The 27,262-nt window shown below is 40.2% G+C and overlaps 1 protein-coding gene across 3 annotated transcripts; it reads left to right on the forward strand.

Annotated features, from left to right (window-relative positions):
* The first annotated feature begins 454 nt into the window (after window positions 1-454).
* Window positions 455-26,432, forward strand: RDH10 (retinol dehydrogenase 10). Of its 3 annotated transcripts, XM_051612568.1 has the most exons (7): window positions 455-1,107; window positions 1,605-1,843; window positions 21,056-21,154; window positions 22,499-22,644; window positions 22,976-23,107; window positions 25,032-25,184; window positions 25,979-26,432. In XM_051612568.1, the coding sequence occupies exons 1-6, from the start codon at window positions 816-818 to the stop codon at window positions 25,153-25,155; spliced, it is 1,032 nt and encodes a 343-aa protein (XP_051468528.1). In that variant the 5' UTR covers window positions 455-815; the 3' UTR covers window positions 25,156-25,184; window positions 25,979-26,432. The 3 variants fall into 3 exon arrangements, with proteins under 3 accessions (XP_051468528.1, XP_051468527.1, XP_051468529.1); XM_051612567.1 differs by having other exon boundaries at window positions 25,032-26,432; XM_051612569.1 differs by having other exon boundaries at window positions 1,608-1,843; window positions 25,032-26,432.
* Window positions 26,433-27,262: the final 830 nt, after the last annotated feature.

Consider the following 27,262-nt stretch of genomic DNA (forward strand, 5'->3'; position numbering starts at 1 on the left):
CCCCTCCGGGCACCCGCCCCTCCGGGCACCCGCCCCTCCGGGCACCCGCCCCTCCGGGCACCCGCCCCTCCGGGCACCCGCCCCTCCGGGCACCCGCCCCTCCGGGCAGCGAGGCCCGCGGGCACGGGCCGCCCCAAGGCGGCGCTGCGGCGGGAGGCGCGGGGGCCGCTGCGCACCCTGGGACGCGTAGTCCGCGCTCCCCCGCCCCTTCCCCGCCCGCCGGACGGTGCCGCCGCGCTCCGGCCGCCGGGAGTACCGGCGGGGCCCGCTCCCGTCGGACGGGGCCTGAGGCGGCCGCCGGACCCTCCCCCAGCTCTGGGGCGGGGCGGAGCGGGGTGAGGAGGGGCCGCGGCGGGGGCGGGGGGTCCCGGGAATGCGGGGCGGGCTGGACCGGCCAGGGGGAGGGGCCCGGCCGCCCGGCCCGCCCTATATAGGGGGTCGAGGGAGCAAGATGTTCACTGCCAGTAGCGGGGCCGCGGGTGTGCGGGCACGGGGCGGCGGGCGGGCGGGCAGCGCGGTGCCCGGGCTCCCTCCGTGGTGTGTGTGACTGAGGCGGGGCGCGGGGCCGCGGCGGCGCCCGGGTCCGAGTGCGAGCGGCGCGCAGAGGGGGAGCCCGGGACCCGCGGGAGCGGAGTCGCCCTCCCTGCCCGCAGCGGGAGGTCCCGGGCAGGGGCGGCCCCAGGTGGGGAAGCCGGGCGGCCGGGAGGAGCCACCTCCGCCTCGGGGAGGCTGAGCGCCGGCGTCCGGTCCCTCCGGCTCCGCGGGCGGCCGTGCCGGGACGCGCGGGTCCCCCCGCGCCGTCGGGGTCCGGCAGCATGAACATCCTGCTGGAGCTCTTCGTGGTGACTTTCAGAGTGCTGTGGGCTTTCGTGCTGGCCGCCGCGAAGTGGCTGGTGCGGCCCAAGGAGAAGAGCGTGGCGGGGCAGGTGTGCCTGATCACCGGGGCGGGCAGCGGCCTGGGCCGCCTCTTCGCCCTGGAGTTTGCCCGGCGCCGGGCGCAGCTGGTGCTGTGGGACATCAACACTCAGAGCAACGAGGAGACGGCGGGCATGGTGCGCCACATCTACCGGGAGATGGCCGAGGCGGCCGCCGCCACCGCCCCCAGAGGTAAGCGGTGGGCTCCCCGGGCTGCCCCCGCCTCTTGGAGCGGGCCCGGGCGCTGCCCCTCTCGCCTTTCACCTGCCCAGCCGCTCGCCGCGGCTGCGTGCCGGGCGGGCTCCCGCCCGGAGCTGCTCCCGCTTTGCGGCTCGATGCTGGAGCCCGCCGAGCGTGGGGGTGTCAAACACCCGGTCAGTACCTCTGCCAGCCGGGCCGGCCCGGTGCCCGGGCTTCGCGGTGAGCAGCGGAGACCTGCCTTGGGTAGCCCTGGAGTCCGGTCGGCGCTTTAAAACTTGCGGCTTTTTTATTTATTTTTTTTTTTAACGCTTTGGCAGCGATGTTAAATAGACGAGCCCTTTTGTACTGTGGTGACACTAAAGTAAACAGAAGTTTAACTGTAGTTGAAATGCATTCGTTGTTTCCCCTCAACCATTTGTTCGAATGTCAAGATACAAGTAAGAACTTTATTTCTCCCCCTCTCCTGTTCTCTTGTCTGTAATCTTTAGTAGCTGGAGATGGAGAAGAAGATGCACCGCCCCACTGCAACTTGCAGGTTTACACGTACACCTGTGATGTAGGCAAAAGAGAAAACGTCTATTCAACTGCTGAGAGGGTCCGCAAGGAGGTTGGCGAGGTGTCTGTCCTGGTTAACAATGCTGGTGTGGTCTCCGGGCACCATCTTCTGGAGTGTCCTGATGAGCTTATTGAGAGAACCATGATGGTCAACTGTCACGCACACTTCTGGGTAACTATGAACTCTGTTCTGCTTCCCATTTTGTCAGTTAATTTTGGGAAATCAATGCCGTTAATTACACCTGTCTCCAGAAATTTTGCACTTGTTCATTTGTGAGCTCACCACTTTGTGGGCTTCTTATTTTTAATTTACTGTTTCTGTTTGACAGGAATGGTGAGTATTAAAATTAGTAACAAATAGTTTTAAATCAAGTATATCTTCCCAGAATCCAGTGTCTTAACTCTTGTGTCCCTTCCTGTAGCCCTGGGTATGAAATCCTTTGCAAGCATAACCTCTGAATTTGCTTAAAGGTTGTTATTGTTAATGAATGACTTCTCAGCCTTCCTCCCATGGTCTATTGCCAGCATGTTAGCAGCTTTAAGATGCTGTTTTAGCAATGGGTACAATAGCAAATGTGCACATTTCTGGAAAAAATACTTAAAACCCCTGCTGGAAATGTTGTTTGAATTGCCTTGGAGGCAAGTTCTTCCTTTTGAAGGCTGGGAGGAAAGGCGAAAAAGATTTTTCAAGAAATCAAGCCAAGAACACTTTTTCAGGAATCCTGCTTATTCGTTCTCATAGCTTTCTCTGGGGGCTGCCAGTAGAAGTAAGAAAATCTTTAATATGGTTTCTGAGGTGATGTTTTCTCCATAACTATCAGATACTAATCAAGGAGAACAAGCTATGTGATCTTACTCTTTTTGTCTATTTAAACCTTGCTTTCTTGTGTCATTTATTTTTAAACCCACAGAGTGTGGAATTGCATAAATTGGGAGTGTTGAAGGAGGGCATGATGCACACGATGCACACTTGGATTAGCATTAGCTGTCATAGTGAGCCCATTGTTAGAAATAAAACTGTTCTTTAGTCCTTCAAATAAGGTTATGAAATACACTTGCATAACAATTAAAGGATTAAGCAATCCGAAATATACTTCAACTTAAGCCTTCTTTGGCTGGTCTTACCTCTTCCTAATAAAATCTTGTAAAATGCCTCATCTTCAAAACTTAGAAGACCCTCCCAAACTGAACTTATTTAACATGGCAGTGAAGTGCTGTTTCATAACCCTAAAGGAGCCCCTTCAAATCTGTGCTGTGAAACACTTCATGGCAGAGCAGTCTTTTCCCAATGTATTGTAAAGCTTGCAGCAAGAGTGCTTAAACTTCAGTGTGTTTAGAAACTCTTTTAAACTCAAAGTATATTTTAAGGCAATTTGAAAAGTTCTGAGAAAGCTCATATGACTTCTTACAACTAAGATCTCTGTGTGTTCTCCTTCATCAAAGTTAAATTGATGCTTAAGCAGAGATGTGCACTAGATTTAGTGACTGTTATTGATGTGGTTTAAATGCCGAATTGACGGTTTCCAAGAACTCTTAAATTATGACATCACCATGAATTAAAATATGGGAGGATCCTAAATTCTCCAGCTGTTCCTCCTTCAGGCCTAAGTCATACATTTATTTATAACATTGTTTCAGAGACCTTTTTAAAGCACCCTCTGTGTGTTCTGAATGTCTTACAGTAATAGAAAACTAAACTTAGAGTCTAGTATTGCTATGATGGGGTTTCCATAACAGTTCCATTCATCTCAAAATGTTACAGTGGGAAGCACTTGAAAATAAATTTTTAAAATTACTCTGAGAAGGTATAGTTAGATCTGAACTGTGGAACTTGAGATCTTGGCTTAAGCTTCTAAGAAGCAGTCAACACCTTTTGTTCAATTGAGGATCTGCTCATATGTACACTTCCTGCAGATCCTGTGCCTTGCTTTGCTTTTCTTACTTTTTGCTGTTGGCAAAGCTTTTTTCCTTGCCTTCCCCTTCATGATCCCAGAAAAGGCTGGCTTGACCAACAGTGGGTGGACTTCTATTAAAAGTAATAGTACTTAATTCATAAGATATCATCCGAATCAGCTGATTTGAAGCCAACTTTTTTTTATGCAAGTCAATGCTGACTTAAATAGAACAATGTGTCTAGATGTGTGAAGTCTTATACAGCTCGTCATTTCCATGTCAGCTAAACTGGTGGTCCAAAAGCAAAGCTAATACTCTGGAGCATTATGTAGGCTTTTAACTATTTTTGGAGGGCGTTTCGTCCAAGAAGCTGTAAATGGGTTTTATAAAGACATGCATCTTCCATGTAATATTGCTTCAATAGTTAAGTGACTGCAATTTCTGGGGTTTTGTTGAGGGTTTTTTTAATGTGACAGGAAATTCTTCCTCATCTCTTGATGATTAATCAGGCCTCGGTGTGCTGCTGTGTAAAAATCTAAAATGGGGCTATCCCCTTGAAGCATCTCTAAAAAGATTGATTGCCTACTCTCTGTGCAGAATGCAGGTGATTGGAGCTTGCTTTAGGTTAGCAGCTATGATCTGAAGGCTGCCCAACTTCTGCAGCAGGCAGTGGCATGAAAGTCTGTCAGTGGTTTGTTGTTGTGACTCCAATTGGGCTGTGCATCATATCACAAACTGGCAGTTAGGAGAGCTTTAGCAGTGTGCCACAGCCTAAACAGATGCTTTCCATTTTGCTGACATTCATGATTTGTGTAATCCTTCCTATGAGTGTTCTATATAAACATGTCACCACTGCATCATGTAGCAATTTCCACAGCATAAAATCCACTGCAGTATTAAAAACCTGTTATTTCATGCTGTGATAACTTGAATGCTTCTGATATTGAAAACATAGGGCCAAAATCCATTCCTGGTTTGAAACAAACCAGCTCTGGTTTACTATAATTTGCAGATGCCTAAAACTGTAGCAGGAGTGTAACACTATCTTTCCTGCCACTCCGTTGTAAGAATAATAACTTACTTGGCTGCACTTGTGAATTACTGGAATTGAACTTCTGCAGACTAGGAAATTTTATTCCTGTGATACATCAGTATTCAGATTTGAAAATTTTCAAATCATAGTGTAAGATAAAGCTGTTGCTTAATCAGTTTTAATCAAATACAGGAGCAATAGTTTTCCTGGTGGTTTTATAATAAAGCTTAAATGAAATATCAAAAATACTGTGTTTTGAATTATGTAACTTTATTAAATAAAACTACTCTACAAATTTTTATTTTGGGACAATTTGAGATTCTTTTACCTACTCCAGTTTTTCTATAAGAATATTGCTGTTGCTGGATAAGTAGGTATTAATATTGCCCATCAGCTTAGTTCCTGGGAAATCTTCTAGGTTTGGCCCTTGTATGAGTCTTATGAAGGGCCAGGAGCAAGGCAATGATCAGTCTGTGAGGTTCTGTGGCAGAGGCACAGCAGACCTTCAGCTCTGATAGAACAGTGATCTCTGATTCCCTGACATGAACATCCTCCAGAACTTTCAGCTTAAAGCTCTCCTAGAGGAGTTCTCTTCAACTTACCAAAAGGGGGAAGCAAAAGCATTCAGCTTCACCTCTCATATTTATATGAAAAAAAAATAATCCACATAGAGACTAGGGCCCAGGATTTGATTGCTTGTGTATTGCTCTCTTAACAGGAGTGGTTATGTTCATTCAATTACAAACTGATTTTTTTTAAGTTAGGCAGGTGTAATTGTCTTTGTAGGGATTTAACAAAGCTTTTAGGTTGCCTGACATTGATGCAGGAAGAGCTAAACACTGAGTAAAGGGAGAAGTACTAAAGTAATTAGGGCATTTGTAAATAGTATGAAACTTGTAAAACTTAAGTGGACCTTGAAAAGAAAGTTAATGCAGTGTTGTTAAATCAAATCCCTATTTATGCAGCTGTTGTAGTTGTCAGTCTAATTAGACTGACAGGCTTGCCTTTGAAAATAAGTAGCTTATAGCTGTCTATAATGTATCAATACTTATGTATTGTTATTTTAGTCTCTTCAAGCTCCCTGGCATTAAAACAAGCACACTTTTGCCTAAAGCTTGTTTTGTTTAAATATGGAAATATTGCACTTAGTGTGCACACTAAATCTTCTACCAAAGAAAAGACAGTTTAAGTTATTTGAAACTGAACCATGTGAAGTCTTGTGGCCTGTTGGCATAGCAGTTTGGTTTTTGCCTTCATCTCTAGGATTCTAGCGTCTGTGATCAAATATAGATACAGTATTTTCCACTGACAGGCCAGCTAGCTATGTTAAGCACTTTGGATGAGTGGAGTTAGCTGTTTTAATTGATTTTTTTTTTTAATTTTGTTATAATTTATCCCCAGGTGTATAAGTTTACTTACAAAATTTAGTCTACAAGTTCTTAACTTTTTTTCTTTGAAAAATGAGTTGGACCAAGTTCAAGCAAAACATGTGCAAGTGTTCCAAAAAGTGTCATCAAAACTAACTCTTCTCTTGCAAAATTATTCCAACTACATGCCACCAGTAAATTACCCTGGACAGCACATGTGTTTCATATACTGTGATAGCGTGCTGGGTAGTGAATATGAAGGGAAAAAGCAGTCATACTCTTAGCTACAGAAACAGTTGTATTAGTTGTACTTAAAATTTATAAGTGCTTTGGTATGGTTCTGCACTTCATATGTTCTTGGTTTCATTTCTTAGGAAAATAGAGGTAATCTATCAATTGAGAAAATACTATCTTCCAGATGCATGCTCAAGAAAACTGCATGTTCCCATTTTATAAAGGAATGTACTTAACACAAGTTTTAGAAAATAAAGGGGTGGATATATGTCTCTGGAGCTTGAGCAGGTACAAGACTACTGGCTTAGAGCTTTCCTCACAGATTGATTTTATGGTCTACCAGGAGCTTGTCTAGCGTTGCATCAAGCACTGGTGTTGCCTGCACATGGTCTTTAATTTTTGTAAACTGTATGTGTGTGTCTGTAATCTAGCCTTGCAGTCAACTGTAGTGATGATTTTCTGAAAAAATCCTTGAAGTGTTTACAACTTTCTCATCCTTTATGAGGAAGAATGATGACACCAACCTCAACCATTTATTGAGGTACCTGGATGTCTGAGCTTTGGCTGTAGAAGCAGTCTTGCTCAATTCAGAGTAGACATTGGTGAGGATAAAAACAACCCTTCAGACAATGGATTCAGCAAGCATGATTAAGCATGTAGGAATGGGGTGCTAGGTGGGTCTTACGCAAATTGCCCCTTAATTTGCTTTGTGTGGAAATCATATGAATTCAAGTACCCATAATGGATTTCAGAGAGCTGCCCACCAAACTGTAGTGTTTCACAAATTACTCGCGTCTGGTCCCTGAGGTCTGTTGAAGCTGTTCAGTCTGGTTCTCCATTGTCTACTTGATGATAAATGAGTAGTTACATATCAAGGAGTCTGAATAAAACAACTTATAGCACACTTGTTCAACTAGCCACTGTTCCATGAAAGCAGAGGGAAGACTGTATTGAAAATTCTGTGAACATGTTACAACATGAACCTTTCTACATATACTTTCTGTGCTAGAGCATCGTTTTTGCATGGTGGAGAATGCTGATCTCTCTTGTTTGAACAGCAGCTGAATGCATGCGTTTCCCTTCCCTCTCTCTAATGAAGTAAAGTATTTGATTTTCATCCCAACCAGTTAACAAATCTGCAATGACCATTCAGGATGTTTTTCTTACACTGCTTCAGTTACGCCCTAGCTTTTTTTACAGATTCTCTCAGACCTACTTTAGAAATTAATTTGCTATGCCTTTTGAAAGGTGTGTGGATCCTAGATTCTCAAATGACAGAAAATGGAGATACCCAGATTGTGACCCATGGGTTGTTTGTAGACCAGTGTCCAAGATCCAATGTCCAAGTGATCAGCCAGTTACTTCCGTGCACTAAAATATATGAAACTTGAAGAGTTTAGGTGAAAACAGTAATAGATTTCACAGAAAAGCAGTGTGAGCTTCTGTTAAAGAAAGGGGAGGTTGTCCTGCAGACACCATACCAAGACTTCTTAAGCTATATGAAAAATATTTGAAGTATTAATCAGTTATTAGGGGCTTGCAATTCTATAATAAAGCTGGAGTTGCAGTATGGCTTGCAGAGGTAAGGCACTAGGGATAATCTCACTCTTCCGTCTCCTGTAACTTTTTCTAAGGGTCAGAGACTTGTCAGCAAACCATATGAATGCTTTCAGGGTTGCTAATCTACTCTGAAGAAATGGTCCTGGGTGAGCGATCAGAGCAATTATTAAATTCCTGCTTCTTATGGAATGAGGTAGATCAGCTGAATAAGCAAAAACTGCACTGACTTTGGTCTGATATTATGCTTTTACTTGTGAGGGATTTGGGGAGACAGGAAAATCTTGAGTGGAGCCTAGAAGTGGAGAGAGTGGCTTTTCACTGTTTCAGTGGAGTTTTCAGTCTAAAAGATTTTCTTGTCCTGTGGAGGTTAGGAGAGCAATGGAGTTTAAAGTTCTAGATTCTTCTATCTACTAGTAACATCTGCTTTTATTTTATGAAAAGCAGCTAAGTTAATGAGAGCTCATTATGTTACTAACTTTCTGTAATAACCATGTGACTGTAGCAGACTTCTAGAAGACAGGCTTGTTCATGTGCTCAACTGTGGCAAAAAGCAATCCTAATTACGATGTGGCTAAGTGTCCTGGTAACCCAGCATTTGCATCACTCCCCAAGACCTGTCTTAACTGATCTGTGTGGGTGAGCAATCCTTTTCCATAGCTCTCGGTGTCATCAATTACTCTGACTAGACAGGTTGAGGAAAGATTAATTTTATGTTTTCTAGAACCATTGCTGCACTTTTAAGCTATTTTCTACTTTTATTTTTATCAACTGCAAAGTATTATTCTTTCCCAGTGTTTCTCGTGCTTTGATTTCACTTCTGGGTTTCTGGGGGTAGAGAGGAAAGGATTTTTATGTATCTCTAGTACTAAACCTTTCTACAGCCCTCTGTATATAAAAGCCAAAGCATCAGTCTCTTGATAAACCTTTCTCCTTTGACCTTTGAGGTTTTCTGGCTATTCACACTGATGGTAAGACTGAGTTACTGATACCTGTTTATCTTTTTTGAAAAATAGTAGAGGCCTTTCTGAAAAGGCAAACTAAAGCTGATTTACAAACAACACTATATGTTTTTACCTGTGGTCTTAGGCTTCTTAGTCTGTTAAAAAAAGAAAGTCTTTCAAAATGCAGCCACAATGTAGGTGAGTAGGCATAGACTTTGAGATTAGTAGAACCTCAGTTTCTGAGGGCTTAGTTTGAAAGAAGATACATCATAAATGGGGGAGTGATTTACATATGTGCTTGCACTTCTGAACGAACACTTTGTTCTTGTAAATAATTGTATTAGTATAATGATTTATATGCCAGTCAAATTAACACTTGACACAAGTGAGTTATCACAACTGAGATGGGAGGGCAAAGTAGGCCAAGGAATGCCAAAACAGCTGCGGAGCCTGCAAAGGTGGCTGACTTGGTGTGAGCCTTTTGAAATTCAAGTTTGTTTGGCTGTTGAATTCTGCACCTAAATGTGCCCTGGTGCTGGTCACTTCTGCCATCTGTTTGAACTTGCGTGACAGCTTTTTGAGTACTCCCCTTTTAGCATTGCTTTGGAAAAGTGCTTGAGCATATGCTTAAAAATAATTTGTCCAAAATTTCTGTTGATTTAAGATGAAGCTACAAGGCAGCTTAGTGGTGGCAGGTTGTCACTTGGGACCACCCTTTAGTCTGCATCTCACCTTGCATTAGTTTTGGTGTTCATGTGATCCTTGGGTGAGCCAGTTCAGCTCACCAAGTTGTCTGGAAGGCAGGGAGTGAAGCTGTTAATTTTCTTGGCCAAGTTGGTTACTCTTTTTAGAGACTAAAATCACTTCAGCATCTCAGACTTGCATTAGCTGATGTGTGTTGGGGAAAGGGTGAGGACGAATAGGTTAAAACCATGTAGCTGTGAACAGAACCTCTGAGACTGTCTGATAAAACCTCATTCTTGGAGAGCTTTTCTGGAATAGGTTTTATAGGCTCTTAATAGTTAAATAGTCATAAATAGTTCCAAGCTATAGAAAACTCAGCACTAGCATAACAGTCTGAATGTAACAGCTTCTAAAAAGATTGCAGTGTTTTAATTACGCACAATTAAAACCCCCTAGATAAGGGTAAGTTAGTTTTCTGAACACAGACATAAAATAATGTTGTGTTAACAACTCTAGCTTACTCGTCTTGCACGGATACTGTGATTGCTGTTGTGTACCATGGAAAGCGATGACCTCTGTTCCTGCTGCACTCTTGAGTTCTGTGGAAATCAGTTGTACTAAGACTGCTTGAATGTGGAAAAAAAACAGACTAGAGCCATGTTTCAGCTTGTGGGAAATGGGCATATTTGCCACAGGCAGGCAAAGGATGGAAATATCTCCTGTGTCTTTGAAAATTCACCCTCAAGAAAGTTTATTGGTGTTTGGTTAAAATGCCTGTGCAAGTGGAATATTGGAAAATTGTATTAGCCACTGTTCTTGTCACTGTATTGGCTGGAAGTGTTTTGTGGGTTTTTTGTTTGTTGTGGGGTTTTTTTATTTTATTTTAGCCTGTGTTGGCTTATGAAGCCAAAGTTTACCTGCTAAGAGTTTATTTTTTGCAGACCCTTTTTTGGGAAGGTGGGGAGAAGTATGAAACAAGAACATAATATGTTTTTTAAAATCCTCTAATTTCCATGCATTTTTTAAATGTTACTTTTTCATTCAGTGTGTTACTTGGTAGTAAGTTGGAGCCTTCTAGAGCCTTACTGTATCCTCTACAAGCTTCAAAGCTAATTTTCCATTCAGCTATATAATCTTCTTATTTTTGTTTCTGCCAAGTAAGACTGTTGTGGAAGCTTTCCTTCTATTCTTGTTCCTCTTCTGAGATACTCAGTTGTGGCATAATAACTTATTTTTTTTAAAGTAATTGATCTAAAACAAGACTTAGTGACTGAGTTGGAGAGGATGAGTAAAGTAATTCAGCTTTCATCTGCAATTGCAGTTCTATGGAGGTACTGGCCTTAAGGTATCTATAAAATGTGAGACAGTCTTTTTCTGTTTAGCCACTTTTGGAAAAGTCTGTTACATAAATCATAAAAAATGATGACTTCATATTTTCTGTAAGTAGTTCTGACAGTACTGTTCTCTAGTAATTTTTCAGAAACATGCAGACTAAAATACCAAGTTTTACTAAATATTCCAGAGGATGACTAAGCTTATGGCAAGATGGAGAAAAAAAATGTGGTTTTAGAAGTTGGATTGTATTCTTGTTCACTGGACAGAATATTCGGAGCTCGTATCTAATAGTTGTTGTAAAATTATTTCATTATGTGGATTTTTCACTGACTCATAGGGGTATGTTTTCATTTTTGTCAAGATTATCAAATAGCTGGCAATAAATAACTGCTCTCCAAATGGTTGGACATTTGCTGCAAGCTTGTGCTAATGAAGGAGAGGGACTAATGTGTTTGTTACACTGATGTCAACATAGCTCTGAAACACTACAAATCCTTTGACGAGGCCATTTGTCAGTATATAAACAAAGTAGAATTTCTAGTCACTTGACTTCAACAAAGCTTAAACCAGGAAAGGAGTAGCCAAGTGTTAACTTCTTATATCACTTGACCAGCAAACATTAAAGTAATTTCAAATCTGACATTTGAATAAATGCAAGGTAGGTAGGTCATCTTTACTAACAGATCTGCCTGGGGAAGAATATTAGGTGCTACCTGCTGGGACTGTATGTTAAGTTCCTGAATTTGCAGGAGTGTAACTGGGCTGTCACAGCCATGTTGAAGCTCTGTCTTGGGTATATGGAAGACTCAAATGCTGACATGGTTGACCCAAGCAGAATAATTTAGTTTAAACTGCATGTTGCTTTTTACTGGCTGCTGCCAACCATGTAATATTGGCTCTAAATGGCAGAGTAATTGTGGTTGTGTAGCTATGATAGTCTGAGAGTATTATGAGATTAATATTTGCAGAGAATAAATATCAACTTGTCTAATAAGATGCCTTTGGGCTGGAGGGAAGAGGTCAGCCTTTGAGCATGAGTACACTGAAGACTTCAGTTCTCATGCTTGGTTATGCCTTAAATTCCTGCTGGCTGGAGAAGTCTGCACGTATACATTTGTTCCTAAGTTTCACTTCAGTCTAGACTTGTATCTTGCTTGTTTTGCAGTGTAAGGCAAACTTAACATGTAGCTAGGCCTCCAACAGCCCTCTTACCATACCATCTTACCTACTACTAATTATTTTCAGCTTTTAGATTAGTTTGGCATGTGAAATTCACAACAAATGTCATTGGCAACTTATATTCTGCACTTTAACACTGTTTAAAATACTTTCACCCTGTTCATTGTTAGCTGGTGAGAATCAAATATGATTGCTTCGTTGAAGTTTTAAATGCTGTTAAAATTCAAAGCAGGCAGAAATGTCTGTGAGGGCTCAGAATACCTTAAGAAGCTGGTAAAGGAGTGTAGTTACTGGAAGGCATCTAATAGGCAGTGGGTCATAATTGGGTTTTGAAAACACTGTAGGTTGTGTGTGTTCTGGACTCACCTGGAGATATGTTAATTCCACAATAGTTTCATCTAGGTGCTTTGCTTCATTGGACCCTCTCTTCAGCTGAAAGGACTGGAGATGAAAGGAGAAGGAGAAATGCAAGTAGAAAAGACACTGTTTTGAACAGGGGAGATACAGGAGAGAGATGGCAGAATTGGCATCCTTTTAAGATTCTGTGTTGATAAACTTGCAGTTAACTTTGGGACAAAGAGTGCAAGGTTGCTGGCTTATGATCTTATTCCTCTGTAAGAGGAAAAGCAATGGGCTGTTGAGCAAAGAGTTGATATACTTGACTAAGTGGTGAATCACAAAGTGGTTGAGGTGGGAAGAGATCTCTGGAGGCTGAGGTCCAACCCCCCTGCTCAAGCAGGACCACCTGGAGCCAGTGGTCCAGGACTGTGTTCAAACAGCTTTTGAACTTCCACGGATGGAGAATTCCACAGCCTTTCTGGGCAACCTCTGAGAATGTGCTTAATTTTTCATAGCCATATGAAATTGAAGAGTTGCAAAAACTGGAGGGAAGAGGTATAAATTAGTTATAAATCTGCTTTGTGTATATGAAGCAGTCCTACATCAACAAAGCAATATCTGCAAGTACAAATCAAAGCAGACAAGTTGGTGTACCTGTATGTGTGTATACAAGCAAGCCCATTAAAGGTAGCTACATGCTTCCACAGAAGTGTTTGGTGGCTTATAGTCATTATAAAGATATGGCGCTTTATGGGCCAAGCCTGACATCTGATTGTGGGAATAATTTTAAAAGCATGTAAATCTAAAATCTGTTTCTTAGGAAGAAATAATATAAAAGTTTTCAAGAGCAGAAACATGGAGACTGCATACCAGTAACATAAAAGGTCTAACTTCCACTTGCTGATACAGAAATGACAAGGGCAGTTCAGCTTGAATACCTGAACTTCTTCATGCCCAGAAAACATGAAGTAGTAGCTTCTCTAAACAGAAGTGAAATGTTACTAAGAAGTAGTCAGGGCCACTGTTGGCTGTGTTCTGTATACCAAAACCTCTGCCCTGATTGTAAAGTTGCACTCAAAATCCAGACTGATGCAATGGCAGGGAATGCAGAAAAAGCTTTGTAAGAGAGCTGGGAGTTTGATTAGCAGCAGACCACTGTAAACCTTATGTGATGATACCTTTCCTAGGCACTTTTCATATCCCACTCTCTGTAGACACAACCTTTTTCAACTAAGCCTTGTTAACAAACTGTACAAAAGGCAGTTTAGCCAGGCAATGTTCAGTCAGCCTAGGCATGGTGTAATTAGTTCTAGTAGTAAAGAGTGGAAATCAATGATTAATGTTTGAGAGATAACTAGTGGTGTTAGTTTCATGTGAATTTTTTTAACAGCATTACTTATCTTATCTTTACTGTCTACCCATTGTAAACAGCTTTGTGGCACTAAATTCTGGTTAAGGAAACTAATTAATTCAGTTTCATCTTTCTTCTGATATACTCAACATGAGTTGACTCCATGTAAGAAGAACCACTACAATAACTGAACCATTCACAGGAAATAGTGGTAACTATTTGCTTTGAAAATTGAAGAAATTTTGTAACAAGATGCTAAATACTACAAATGCTAAATACGGTAGTAATGTAAATATGGAGTGTAGCATACTTTAGCAAATGGCATGTCAGATGTTTGTTACTACTAACCCACTTACTTCAGTAAATAACATTTAACCTCATTTTGTGCGACTTTGGTGCTTCTCAGTTGATATGTCTGTTGAGAAGCAGGGGTTTTCTGTGTATGGATTGGTCATGAAGGTGCAAAAAAACAGGAATGTTGATTACTAACATAAATGAATAAAGAATTAAAAACCGGTGTTTCAAGTAATAGCTCATCTTTTTACTAAGCTAAGACTTCATGTACTTCAAAGCAGTATTTCTTGGAGAGTTGGAGCGAGGCAAGAAAGATGCTTATTTCTCTGTTAATAAAATACAGTTTTAAATAAATTGTTGTTGCTTTTCATTGTGACTTAATTCTTGAGGGTATTCATTTTGTTAGCTTCTCCTTTTAACCTGAACAGATCTTATCTGCAGTTTCACTCTGCAAATGTAGGATATCCACACTGTTGGGTTGTGTCTGGCTTTGCTTCCTTGTTACTCATCACGGTTATAGTTTATCTTGTTCTTTCATGAGCTTCTGGTTGCAAGGCAACTGTAACATTATTACTGTGCATGTATGTTAAGCATTAACTGCTGTTGCAGTTCCATATTAAAGGAATCCCCATGGCCCCAAAACAGTGGGGTTTTATGTGAAGGACAAATAAAGCTTTAGTGAGAAATTGAAGGTTGTGTTGCCTGCCAGGAGCTAAATGACTAACGGGCTCCTTCAGAACTGAAATATTGGAAGGTCTATCTTTGTTTTGAATGCAAGGCCTGTTCAAGGCACACTTGAGGGTAGTCCTTGAATAGTTTCATGCTTTTAATACAGCTGTCTCTGGAAGCTTGGCTTGAGGACATCATGATCCTTTTTGCTCTGAAAGGATCTGGGTAGTCCCATCAACAGTCCAGAGAAATTTGTGAGTTTAATTTATTCATGACTTTAGGAAGACTGGGTAATTCTGGTGTATTTTTCATTATTGTTTCTTGAGAAAGAAACTGAAGATCAAAAGTAGCACTGATTTCCACAGCTATTCAAATATTTACTTAGACAGTGGCTAATTACCCAGAAGGGGCCCAGCACTTCTTGAAAACGGTTGAGAGACATCTGACCTCCTTCAAATCACAGCTTTGGTCCCTCATATTAGCAAGGTCAACAGTAGTTGTAGACTTCTGTCTAGCTTCTATATTCAGCCTGTTACTGTCAGACCCATGTCCTTTGTGCTGTGCAGTCTCTTTAGTGTTTGTCAAGACTTGGTATTTTCATGTAGTCTTAGCACAGTTACTAATCTCATCTTAACCTAATATTTCAGAGATGCTTGTATAATGGATTTTAGGAAGGCTGTGGAGATAATGTGGGAAAAGGAATTGAGATGATAGTGATGATAGTGTAAATGGCAAGCAATTACAGTTCTCATTGGAACCAAATAAAAAAGCTAGAAGAAAAACAAATAGTTAAATCTAGGCTTGTAACTTCATCCTTTATGAGAAGGCATTTTGGATATTATAGCCTCTAACTTGAATAAATTCTCCTTTGAGAGTTACAGAGTTCTAGATTATACTTTAAAGGCCTCCTCTAAATGGCTTTCACTATGATCCTCTAAGTGAAATTTTACCCCATGTTTATAAAATGTATTTAAAGTGGTTATCTTCTGAAATAAGCTTGGCTGTACGGTTGTAGCTGAAAATAACTTCAGTCTATTTACTGATAAGCTTGACATGGGTTTTTTCTGCCTTTTAGGCACCTCTCTTTCACTTTTACCATGCAGTAGTACCTAAGTGCTGCCTGGTCTGGACAAACCTCTTTTAAGGCAAGACTGCTACAGCCTGTCTGTGGAAGAGTTAGAGGTGCTGTTTTGTCAGACATTCATGCATTCCTTCTCAGTTGTTGGAATGAGAAAAGAAATTGAACATGTGGATATCTCTGGATTTTGTTCTGTAGTGGGGTGCTGTCCTGCATGGGAATAGGACAACTTGCAGTGTGTCTTGCTGTGGTCCTTGAAAAAGAATTGGAAGAAGGCAGAACATCCATGCTGAGGGTGAGAGAGGATATAACATGTAATTCAGACAAAACCTGGAACATTTTCTTGACACTGGCTCTGTTGCTTCATGGTAAATAGTTCTAGGCTTAGTTAACACCCATGGCAGCAGTCTTTTATGATTCCCGGTATCTCAGTTTCCAGAGTCATCTGGATGAGTCCTTGACTAATCACACTCGTTTTTGCTTCTTGGGTATGGCTGAATAATGTTTAACATGAAGACAAAACATCCCGTTTACCCAAATGTTGCCTTTGTTTGTACTTCTTTGCAGCTGTCCTGGCAGTCAAGAATAACCGTGACTTGAGAGGAAATGTTATCTGTTATATCAGTACACCACTGTTGATAACTATGGTGATATAAAAACTCACCTGTTTTGATCAGTCCAGAAAAATAACCATGCTCCATTCTTTTTACCTGAAGGGATTGCATGGAAAATGAGTTATTCCTTTGGCATAAAGGAGTTTCTGCCTTACAGTAAAGTGGCTTGATCATACCATCAAAAGAGTTTAAAAGGATTGTTGATCACTGATGGAAGGCAGAAAATATGAAAAAAGGTATTGAAAAATAGAAACTTGAAGTGCCTTATATGTTGGCACGTACTTTATTTATTTCTTTGTTATAAAGACAACTCTCTAAATACGAGGTGGCATGTACTTTTCCACTTTGTGCTTTCTGCATTCAGTATCCATTGTCTTGAACTGCATACAGCTGACATTGTTTTCTGTGGATGCTTGTTTTCTACTTTAAGAATAATTAATCCAAAATTTAATTAAAAAAATCACTTTCCCAAACACAGTATTTCTTCATATTCTCATTTGGTGTATTTAGATTAATTTGTCTTGACATTGCAGCTGTGCTGCTCTTTGTGTTGCACAATCTTTTGAGTTTTGTTTCATTAAGAATGGAACTAAAGAATTTGGGGAAGGGGAGGGAAGAAGTGCTAGACTGTTAGAAGTTAATTTGCCGTAAACCAAAATGTTGAGAACAGATTATGAAAGCTATGAAGTGACATGTAAATGCTTGTTCAGTTTCACACTTGTGAGAAATAAGTCATTAAAGCTGTGTGCACATGAAATAGATGTTTGGTTACTGCTATTGGGAATAGTTTGGTTTTACTAGTATATTCAGAAGTATGGACAAAAATGCTTAGAAGATTAGGAACTGATCTCTAGGCCCTAAAAAAGTCAAAGATAAAAGTAGCCTGAAAAACTATCTCTATTGTCTGTTCAGAACAGCTTAATATGTTCTCTTTAGCCTACCTAATTGCTGTATCTGAACTATACTGCAGGTTAGAAGGCTCGTGTTTGTATTGTGCTTTTGAGTTTTGGTTTGTTGTGGTTTTTTTTCTAAAAGGAAAAAGCTATTTCTGAGTGAAGACATGGCTTAACTTAATTTTCTTGATGTTGAGCACTGCATAAGTTCCCTGATTTCTTACCCTGATGCATCACACAATTCATTTCATCCATGATATTTTACTTAGTGGTTTTTCCTCAATGTTGAAAAAAAGTGTGTTATGTTTGTCATTAATAAAAGACCCAGCTCTGACTTTAGTACTTAAATGTTTTGGTTAAATATCTTCCTCTGCAGCTGTGAGAGGTAAAACTGAAACCTAAAGGATCAAACCAGAAGGCAGATAGTTCGATTAAATCACTTGAGTTGATTTGAATTATTTTGGGGGCCTGGTCATGACCCCTAATGCCATGGACAATACCACATTTCCTGCTTGGTATCTTCTAATACTTTTTCTTTTATGGAGGATTAGCATGTCCATGCATCACCTCAGAAGACTAATGTGGGCTGTGCTACCTGTTCAGATTCAACTCCAGATGGGAAGGCCACCCAAGAGGCATCTTGCCCCTGAACCAGCTGAACCCTCAACTAGTTTCTCAGCAGCACAACAAGAACATAGAAGACTTCAGGTCTGGTAGGCAGATGTAGCTGAAGCTGAAATAAACTAGAAACAAGAAACTAGGTTGATCTGGTTTATGTAACAGGCAGAAAAACTGGGGATCAGAGTATGGAGGAAGCTGCTTTGATCAAGGAAGTGGGCTATGCCAAAGGCTCAGTAAGAGCACTGATTTATTTGGGGAATGCTTATGCCACGAAAGAGAATAACTTCACTTTGGGATTGTTTTTCCCAGCAAGAGGAGGCTGGGAGGAGCAGTGGGCAAGCTTTTACTCTGAGACTGGAAATGAGTCCCCCCATAGGGTGTGTCTGCCTCTGACAGGGCTTGTTTTTAAGTGCTAACTCCCAGCTGTAGCAGATGGCTTGAGGATGGCAGCAACTGAGATGACTTTCTCTGTCATCCATTTCACTGAGACTGATAGTTGACTGCTAAGTTTTGTACCTATGATAGTTGTGCTATCTTTATAGTCTGCCTCAGGTTCAGGTTTTAAATGGATTTGCAGGATAATGTACCATGATAAGCACAGAGGCCTGCCACAAACAGATTGTTTCAGAACACTGAGATCTCATGCAAAGATTTCCATGAATTGCTAATTGTCTTCAGAGCAGAGTAGTTGTGCTTTTTCCTTTGTGGCCCTAAATGGCCTTTTTTTAAGAGATGACTTACGTGAAGTGACTGTGGTTCTGCTGCTGGGAGTTGTTTCGGCTGCACTTGAATTGCTGAAGATGTCACCCGAAAGTATCCTCAACAGGGTTTATTCATCATGTGCCAATTTCTTCTTGGTTGATAATGGGTTACTTTAGCCACAAGCTCTGAAAACTCAGTCTTTGTAATCTTCATGCTTTGAAGGAGTGTAGCATGGTTGAGTGGACTTTCTGAAATTTCCTGCTTTGCAGTTGCTCTAGTTATTTCCCATGTCTGTGTACATGCCTGTGAAAATTCTCTTCTTCAGCCATGGATAAATATAGACATTTGTGAACTCTTATAGCTCATCATATTAAAAAAAAACCAAACCAACACTGTGTCATAGTAAAGATAATAGAAAAGCCAGTCCAACAAAGCTTAGTGCACTTGCCTGTTGTTTATCTCTTGGAAGAAAACAGTTATTCATGCCTTAAAAGTGATAGGGGGAAAAAAACCACTCAAAACTATTACTGCTTCTTTCCCTTCTATCTCTCCCCCAAGACAAACTCCAAGGCGAGTGTCTCTTCATTTCTGTAGTTGCTGTGTTTGCAGCCAGAGCTTCAGTCTGCTTTATCAAGCTTTCTGGCAAGACGAAGTGGCAATCAGTCATTCCAATGTGATGTGGATAGATAACTGAGACGTAAGTGGAAACTGCTGACGGAGCTGACTAATGCTCTGGAGGGGAGTAAATTGTTAGCAGGACTGAGTTGGGAGCATGGATCTCTTACAGGGATGGTGTGGAAGATCAGGGCTAGTGTACACACCATCGATGTTGGGGTGTGTTAGGCTGTACATATACTGTAAAACTTCAGTGCTATCCAAGTGAAACCTCTTACCTTTTCAGGCCTGTGACGACTGGGCTTTGTTGCCATGCAACATTGAAAGAGAGGCTGAAACTTTGTGTGCCTGGCACAGATTAGTTTAACAGCAAACTAAATTCTTGTCCAAGGCTCTGTATAAGAGGTTTAGAGATCCCTGCCATGAGGAAAGAAACAAATGCAATGCAGCTTGCTCTCAGAGTATTTTTTTTATATAATTAGCTTTGTTATGCAATTATGACAGAGTCTAGGAGTTGTATGAATCAACAGTAGAAAAGGCAAGGAGTCAGGAGGTCTGTTAATCTTCTATCATCTGCCAGCTGTCCAGTGAAAACACTCTTTTGTGTGGTGTTAGGAGGTCTGGATTAGTCATTTAACACCTGCAGGCAAAAATGCTGTACAGGAACATGTGAAAATCATTAGAGCAAAACTGTCCTGACGTCTGTGATTGGAAAATGCAGACAGCATAAGAATGGAATTACATGGATTCAGCTGTAGCTTGGACATCTTTTTAAGAATGCAGCTGACACGACTCAGACCAACAATTAAGCAAGTAGCAAATACTTATGGGGCATTTGCATGCTCTGAGTTTGGATCCAAATGATGTGGGAAGACCAGGTTTCTGGAGGATTAAGCATTCACAGTACAGAGTGAATTACAATAGAATAATAGCTCTGTCATGAATAGATTTATATATTAACTAGGCATGTTTATTATTAAAACAGATTGTCTGAAGTTCTCTGGCAATTTTAAAGTGATCTCATACAGTACACTGGCAACCTGGAAGCTGAAGTAAATCGTGACTACCCATACCATTTTATAACTATTGATTTATTTATTTATTTTGCATACACAGTGCTCTTCTTAACTTATTTTAAAAAGTGTTGAGTCAACTTCAGAAAACAGGTATGACATAGGTACACTAGCAGAGGTTGAGTGAATGCATTCAATATATTGCTTAAAACTTATTTTTTTAAGGTGTTAACTCTGATTTTTAAACAGAAGCAAACTTTGTTTTAATCAAAGCATAAGAACTGGAATTTAAAATCAAAGTTTCATCTTCAGTTTTGTTTCTGTTTATGTTGAAACTTAAAATAAGGAATTGATCACAGAAATGTCTTTTTAGTTAGAGCAATGTTTATGAATACTAATAAAGATGGAAAGTGTTTTAGGCTGATAGATGTTTATAGTATTTTAGATATAAGAAGTAACATCAGCAAAAGTTCTGCTTCCAGTATTTCTTTCTAATGTTAAATGCACAAGATCATAAGTTAATTGGATAAAATTAACTGTAACTTGCAAAACACACTGTCAAGAATTGGAACTGATAATCAGCACTGGTCTTAACACACATGCTAGATGATGTAATTAAACACTTCGCATTCCTTTTTCTGTCTTAAAGTTACTTCCATTTTAGGGTCAAATTATCTCTTTCTGATAACTAGTCTCTTGCAGAAAAATAAACATGTCTGAGCTCAATTGATCCTTTAACCTTAGGATTTCTGGAGATACAATTCTTGCTGCGTTGCTGAATTCACAAACAAGCTGTAGATTTTCTCTTGGCATTTTTGACAAACTTAGAAGTTTAAAACCTGTACAGTGATCTTACTTCTAAATTCTTGATAATAACCTGAGGATAGAGGTTTTGAACACTTATCAATGTAATATGTTCAGAGTGTGGTTCTTTTGTGTATGTTATTTGTTTTATTTTTTGCTTTGTAGACCACTAAAGCATTCCTTCCCAAGATGTTGGAAATGAATCATGGACACATTGTGACAGTTGCAAGTTCCCTTGGATTGTTCAGTACTGCTGGAGTGGAGGTTTGTTAAACTATAGTTAACAATAAATTAGGCACTTTTTGCTTAGGATAAGCTAAAGAAAATAAAGTCAAATTTTCAGAGGTACTTGGAAGCTATGATGCTGAGTACTATATCAACACATGGCTCCCTGTGGGTCGGATCTGTAGGACTTGGGCAGCAGTATTCACCTACTTTCCAGGTAGACTTGCCACTTAGAGTGAAAGCTAGGGACTTCAGGATGCTAAATAGTCTTTGAATTACCTGATAAATTTAGGAACCTGAAAGATGCCCACCTCCCTGCTTGTGTCAAGATCTTCAGTGCTTAGCTTGAAGCCAAAGGAAAGGATTTTTGAAAGTAATGGTTTCTGTTTTCTTTTTCTGTGAGGAAATGGCTGCCAGCCTTCCCTCCAGAGTGTACATCTCGCCTGCTTTACTAGGCTCCTAGTTATAACCATTAGGTTGCCAAGTTGCTATCAGTCATTTGAGAACACCGGTTTGTGAGACTTGTTTGGTACATAAAACTAGATTAGGGCTAGAGCCTATTACACTGCTTTTTGGGTCATTAGCACAAGCGGGAACAAAAAGCATTTGGTTCCTGCAAGTTAATTCGTGCGTCTAATAGAGTAGTGGCCATCCCCTATAAGCACAGGCTTCTTTGCGTATAGGTAAGGCTCAATCCAGGGCCTTAGACTGCAGTGTTCTGTAACAGAAATTAATTAAGCTGGTGTAACTTAATGCTTTTTAGAGTATTTACTGTCTTGAGAAAAATACAAATAATTTCTTAGGTTGTGGGTGTGACCACCAGCAGAGGTGGACACATCCAACAGAAAACTTCAATGCTACTGCTGTCTATGCAGTTCTTTAATGTTGCTGAATTTAGTATTTCCCAGAGTTATACAAGCTGTATCCTCTTCTAAAAATTAAATATGCACTTAAATCTTCATTATCTTCTCTTGAAACTAACATTAAAAATAAAGCATTTAAGATTTTTACACCTATGCCTTGCCAACTCTCCAGGCTTTTTCAAGTCTCATCCAAGGTAGTATTGGGTATCTCAGTCCATTTTTTGTAACATTTAATATTAAGCAAACTGGTAACTGGAGTAACTTGCCATGTGAGCCTGCCTGATTTAAAGACTTGAATCCAAGGTAATATCCTCCTACAGTCAGCTTTCCTGCTTTCATGGGTCTGTGCTAATTTCCTTAAAAGTAAAGTGATAAATGAGATGATGTGATGCAGTGAATGTCTTTTGTTGTTGCTTTGAAAATCTGTGCAGAATGGCCTGAGATATGCTTTGGCTTTGAACATGATTCATGTCTGTCCTTTTTAAGTTGCCTTTTTTTGTCTTGTTCATTGCCAACACAGGATTATTGCGCCAGCAAATTTGGAGCTGTAGGTTTCCATGAGTCTTTGAGCCATGAATTGAAGGCTGCTGAAAAGGACGGGATCAAAACAACTTTAGTCTGTCCTTATCTCGTAGATACAGGAATGTTCAGAGGGTGCAGGATCAGGTAAATAAAATTCTCCTTCTGCGCTATGTTTGTAGTGTCATAAAAGTACTTGAAGGTAACTAAACTTTTACCATAAAAATACTAGTATTCTGCTGTAATATATGTTATTGTTAGATTCAGAAAAGAGGCTTTCTGAATTCATTGGGTATCTTCTGTCCTTTTGTGCTAGGCAGCACAAGTTTTGAGCTACAGGCTTTGTAACTAAACACTGAATATAAAAAAAATGAAGTCTCCTTGCTGAGGCATTCCAAAGAAGTGAGTTAATAAACTCTTCACTGAGGTCTGTAGTCCTTTATGTATCTTATTAATCTGTCTTAATCAAATATTTCAGAAAAGAAATTGAGTCTTTACTTCCACCCTTGAAGCCAGAATATTGTGTGAAGCAGGCGATGAGAGCTATCCTTACAGACCAGCCAATGATCTGCACACCTCGCCTCATGTATATGGTCACCTTCATGAAAAGGTAAAAGCTGAAATGCCAGTTCATTGGCAGTGGAGTCTACAGAATATTAGTAAAATACATGAGCATGTCCATTTTCTGGACATAAACACACTCTCACCTACACAGCCCATAGGTGCTGTTTTGTTAGAATTCATAAGTCTCTTTTTTTGGCTCTCATGAGTGTAGGTTTCTTGCTTGGGAAGCTTCATAAAACTGAGATCCTGTGTATTGTGCATCTTTGTTTTACTATTCTGGTGTCTTCCATCTTCCTTAGATTCCTATTTTTGATTCAGTAGACTTTTATTTCCATTGTTTGTGTTCCTCCTTAGGAATGGGGCATGAGGCAGCTTCCGGCAAAGGAATGTCTATTTGTCTCTAGAACCAGTGTGTAGGAGGCCCTGCATGCAGATTCCCCTAGGACTTGCACAGATAGGGTAGCTAAACTGCAAATCTATACATTCAGAACCAATTCCCAGAGTCTAAGTTCGGAGGAAGGGCTATTTAAATTAATTACCTCCTTTGTCCTGTCTAACACAGGACAGTTTTTGGTTGGGAATTCTGTTTCATCTGTACCCAGGATGACATTACAATGATGCAGAGTAATACAGAAGTTGGCTCAACTCCACTGATAGAACATCACTTGAATTCTGGTTTGTAGAGAACAGCTTCACAGCTGTTTGTGTTGTGGTTGTTTTTTTAAAATCTGTAGTGTGTAGGAGGAGCCTTTAAAATACAACATTGTCTTATTTTCATTCTACAGGGATGGTTGAAACTGAGAACCTTAGTGATTTTCATTCCACTTGTAAGGCAGTGGTTCTCCTCTGCCTCAACTCTCTCATGGTGGACAGGCTTACCAAAGACTTGAGGAGCCTTCACATCTCGCCCCCTTACTGTCTCTTCTGCCAACAAATCAAGGCCACTGTCAGCATCTTTAAGAACTAGCTTCTTCAATCAGAAGCTCAGAGGGTGCTTCAGTACTCTCTGCACAAGTAGTGCCTTACACAGCAACAGTCACATCAAAGGCCTTTTGGGTTGTTTTGTGTTCACCTTAACTTACAACAGGGAGATCAAAGCTTCTGCATAATCTGTGCCCCAGGCAGCAGCACTTAGATCAAAAGCCCTCCGCTGGCTACTGCACAAGCAGTACTACTGGCAAGGACACCTGTACCAGTGACACTTGCTTCTCAGTGCTTCAGTGGTCATCACTCCTAATGGCTAGATTCTGTGCGTTGCTTTCCACTGAATGAGTGTCAGCCAATATTTCTAGGAGCTGAGGAAACAGCATCTTAGCTGCCCTTCACTAGAGCCTCTGAGTACTGTATTTGAAATAAAAGTAATATTTTGTGGATGTGGGAAAGAGGGGAGTGTCCATAGCCAGGTATCCATCACATCGTCACCTCTTGGAATTTTATCTCAAGGGGGGAAAAAGGAAATTGCTCTCTTTACTTCAGACCACTCTTTTTGAGGATGGATGATTTAGTTTAGAATATAAGTCAAGGTTGTTAGACATCTGGTGATCAAAGGATGGCATTAACTAACACTAATCCCACATTAAAGAATATCTTAAATATCTGATGACCTCTGCTGATGTGGCTTTGAGCAGATGCTTTGCTTTTAGTAGGCCTTCTGTGATGCCCTTTCCCCCCAGCCCCCCACCCCTTTAAAACAAGCTATCACATTGCTTGTGAAGAAGCAGCAGGAAATCTGGTCTAAGCTGAAGGGATGTGAAGAAATAGCTTCTTCCTCCTTTGCTTGCCTGCATGTTTGGGGCTCTAAAATTTCAATTTTCTCTGTAAATATCCCTGTGAAATAAAAAATCCTTTAAATCTCTTAGGAAGCCTCTCCAGTATATATGATGTTGCTTTTAAGAGAACCAAGTACATAGTGTAAGTGAAGGTTTTGTTTTATGCTGTCATCTAAAAATTTTGTAACCTCTTTTTCACAGCATTCTGCCCTTTGAAGCAGTGGTGTGCATGTACCGGTTTTTGGGAGCAGACAAGTGTATGTACCCTTTCATTGCTCAAAGGAAACAGGCTACAAACAACAATGAAGCAAAAAATGGAATGTAGCACTGCTTTGGATGGACTAACACTTAGAGGTGAATGCAATGTTACATGACTGAATTGCAAAGTGCACTTGCATCTAACAGGTGCAAATGTCAACATCTTACTGTAGCATTCTCTTGGGTCCTCTAAACCTGTGTGTTGAACTCTAAAAATCAATGTTTTTTATATACTGTAAATAAAACTGACTAGAGTACTTGGAAAATGTGATAGGTAAGAGAAGTGAACTTACAATGTAGCTGCCACCATTGTCCTTTAGAATATCACTGTATGTACAGTAAATTAGTCTCACTACTTCTTGTAGGGACACACTGTGTGATATCTTTTCCTCAGCCTGCCAAGGTTTGTAAGAGCTGTCTCCAACTAGAAAATGCAATGTTTCAGAAATTGTTTGTCATTCCCTGTGTTACTCTGGAAGGGGGAGGGAAATCTTGAGATTTTAAGCTACTGCTCATGACCTTTTACCAAATTCAAGGACAGTTTCTGAATGCATCTCTTTGCTTGTTCACCTAAGCTCTCTAAAGGACACATGGCCAAACTGTGGTGTAATTCTCTTTTGTAGCAATCATGTGTGTTATATTTAAACAAAGATAAAAATAAATTTGTAAATCTCTGCCAATTCAAAGGCAAGTGAATGTCTCAAATACTCTCAGAGCAAATGTACTGGGCATCTGGTTTTCTAGGAATGCAGTCAGTGATTTAAATGGACTTTTTTCAAGTCACTTGATTTGAAATATGCTCTGTTCTGTTTTCCTCTGTATGTCAGAGTCCAATCTTATATAATGGACTGTATGTTTCTTTTCTTCCTCCTCATTCTCACTTCCGACAGAGTTCTGCTACCCCCTGAGGAAGCTGTTGTATTAAATTTCTGTAACTGGACTTGTGCCTAAAAGACAAAGCAACTCAGCTGAGATACAAACTGTTTATGTAAGTTCTGGTCATATGCCAATTATTAGCAAAGGAAAAATAGGATAATGCCTGATGCAACTCCACATGCACAATATAGAAGGGTGTAAAGATTTGTTTTGAGTTGCTCTCACATTGTAGAACAGCAAATGACATTTTTACAGTATTTTTTGTAAAGCGAACAATTTTGTGCCTTGAATAATTTGGTAATCTGTATTAGTGAAGCATTGTAAAAGTGAACTTCTACCTCTGTATCTTAATGTATACCATCCACTTGTAAACTACTATTGGACAAATTGTGATTACTTTTTTAGAATGTCTTGTTAAATAGTGACCAATGCCTGTGGTTATTAAAGTGAGCCACCTTTTCCTTAAAACAGTGGTTGCCGTGCTTCCTTGAAAACTAAACTAATACCAGCTACTTGTGCCTGTTTCATAGCTCTTCAGTATCAACACAGTTCAAATATTTATTGCTCAGTTCATATATCCACTGTGTCAGCCACATGGTTGACGATGTAATCTCTTAAGTCACTCAGTAAGTACTGTGAAATCGGGCCTTAGGAACTGACAGTTTTCTCTAGTTTCTATGCTCATTGATGGAGTAACTGGTCAAAGATCTTTTGAAAAATATTCATTTTGGTTTTCTGTGGAGCTTCATTTAGATCTGCATAAAAATGACCCGGTGTGGATGCAGTTTTAATAAATTAAAAAGTAAATGTAGTTTCAGTACAGCTGCAGTTATGTCTACATATCATGTATCATACATACAAAAGAAACTGGTGTCTATGTGGATAATCGTGTTGTTAACTAAGAGTGTTTAGAAATCAGTCGAAAGTAGAAGAAATTGTTTACATTAACCCTTACTTCAAATTCCATGCTCTTTTGAAAAGGCCTCTTAATGACTTCCCCAGGGCCAAATTAAGTCCTGTGTTCTTACAGCAAAGTCACTAAGAGCAAGTGCAGCAAATTTCATTCTATTACAGAGTATAATTTTAAGGCACATTTGGTGTTCTAAGATGTCCTGAACTATATTGTTGTCTCAGATTAAGAAGGAACTTTCAGCATTTGAAAAATTTGTGCTCAAGACAATTATTACCCTGATAGAAAAGAAAAAAAAATCAGCTGACCACTACTACTATCAAGTTTCTATAAAGCATCATGCCAATTTAAAATGGTTATACACTCACTTAAAAAGCAAGTTTCAGGG

This window comes from Apus apus, chromosome 2, assembly GCF_020740795.1.
Source record: "Apus apus isolate bApuApu2 chromosome 2, bApuApu2.pri.cur, whole genome shotgun sequence".
Taxonomy (NCBI): domain Eukaryota; kingdom Metazoa; phylum Chordata; class Aves; order Apodiformes; family Apodidae; genus Apus; species Apus apus.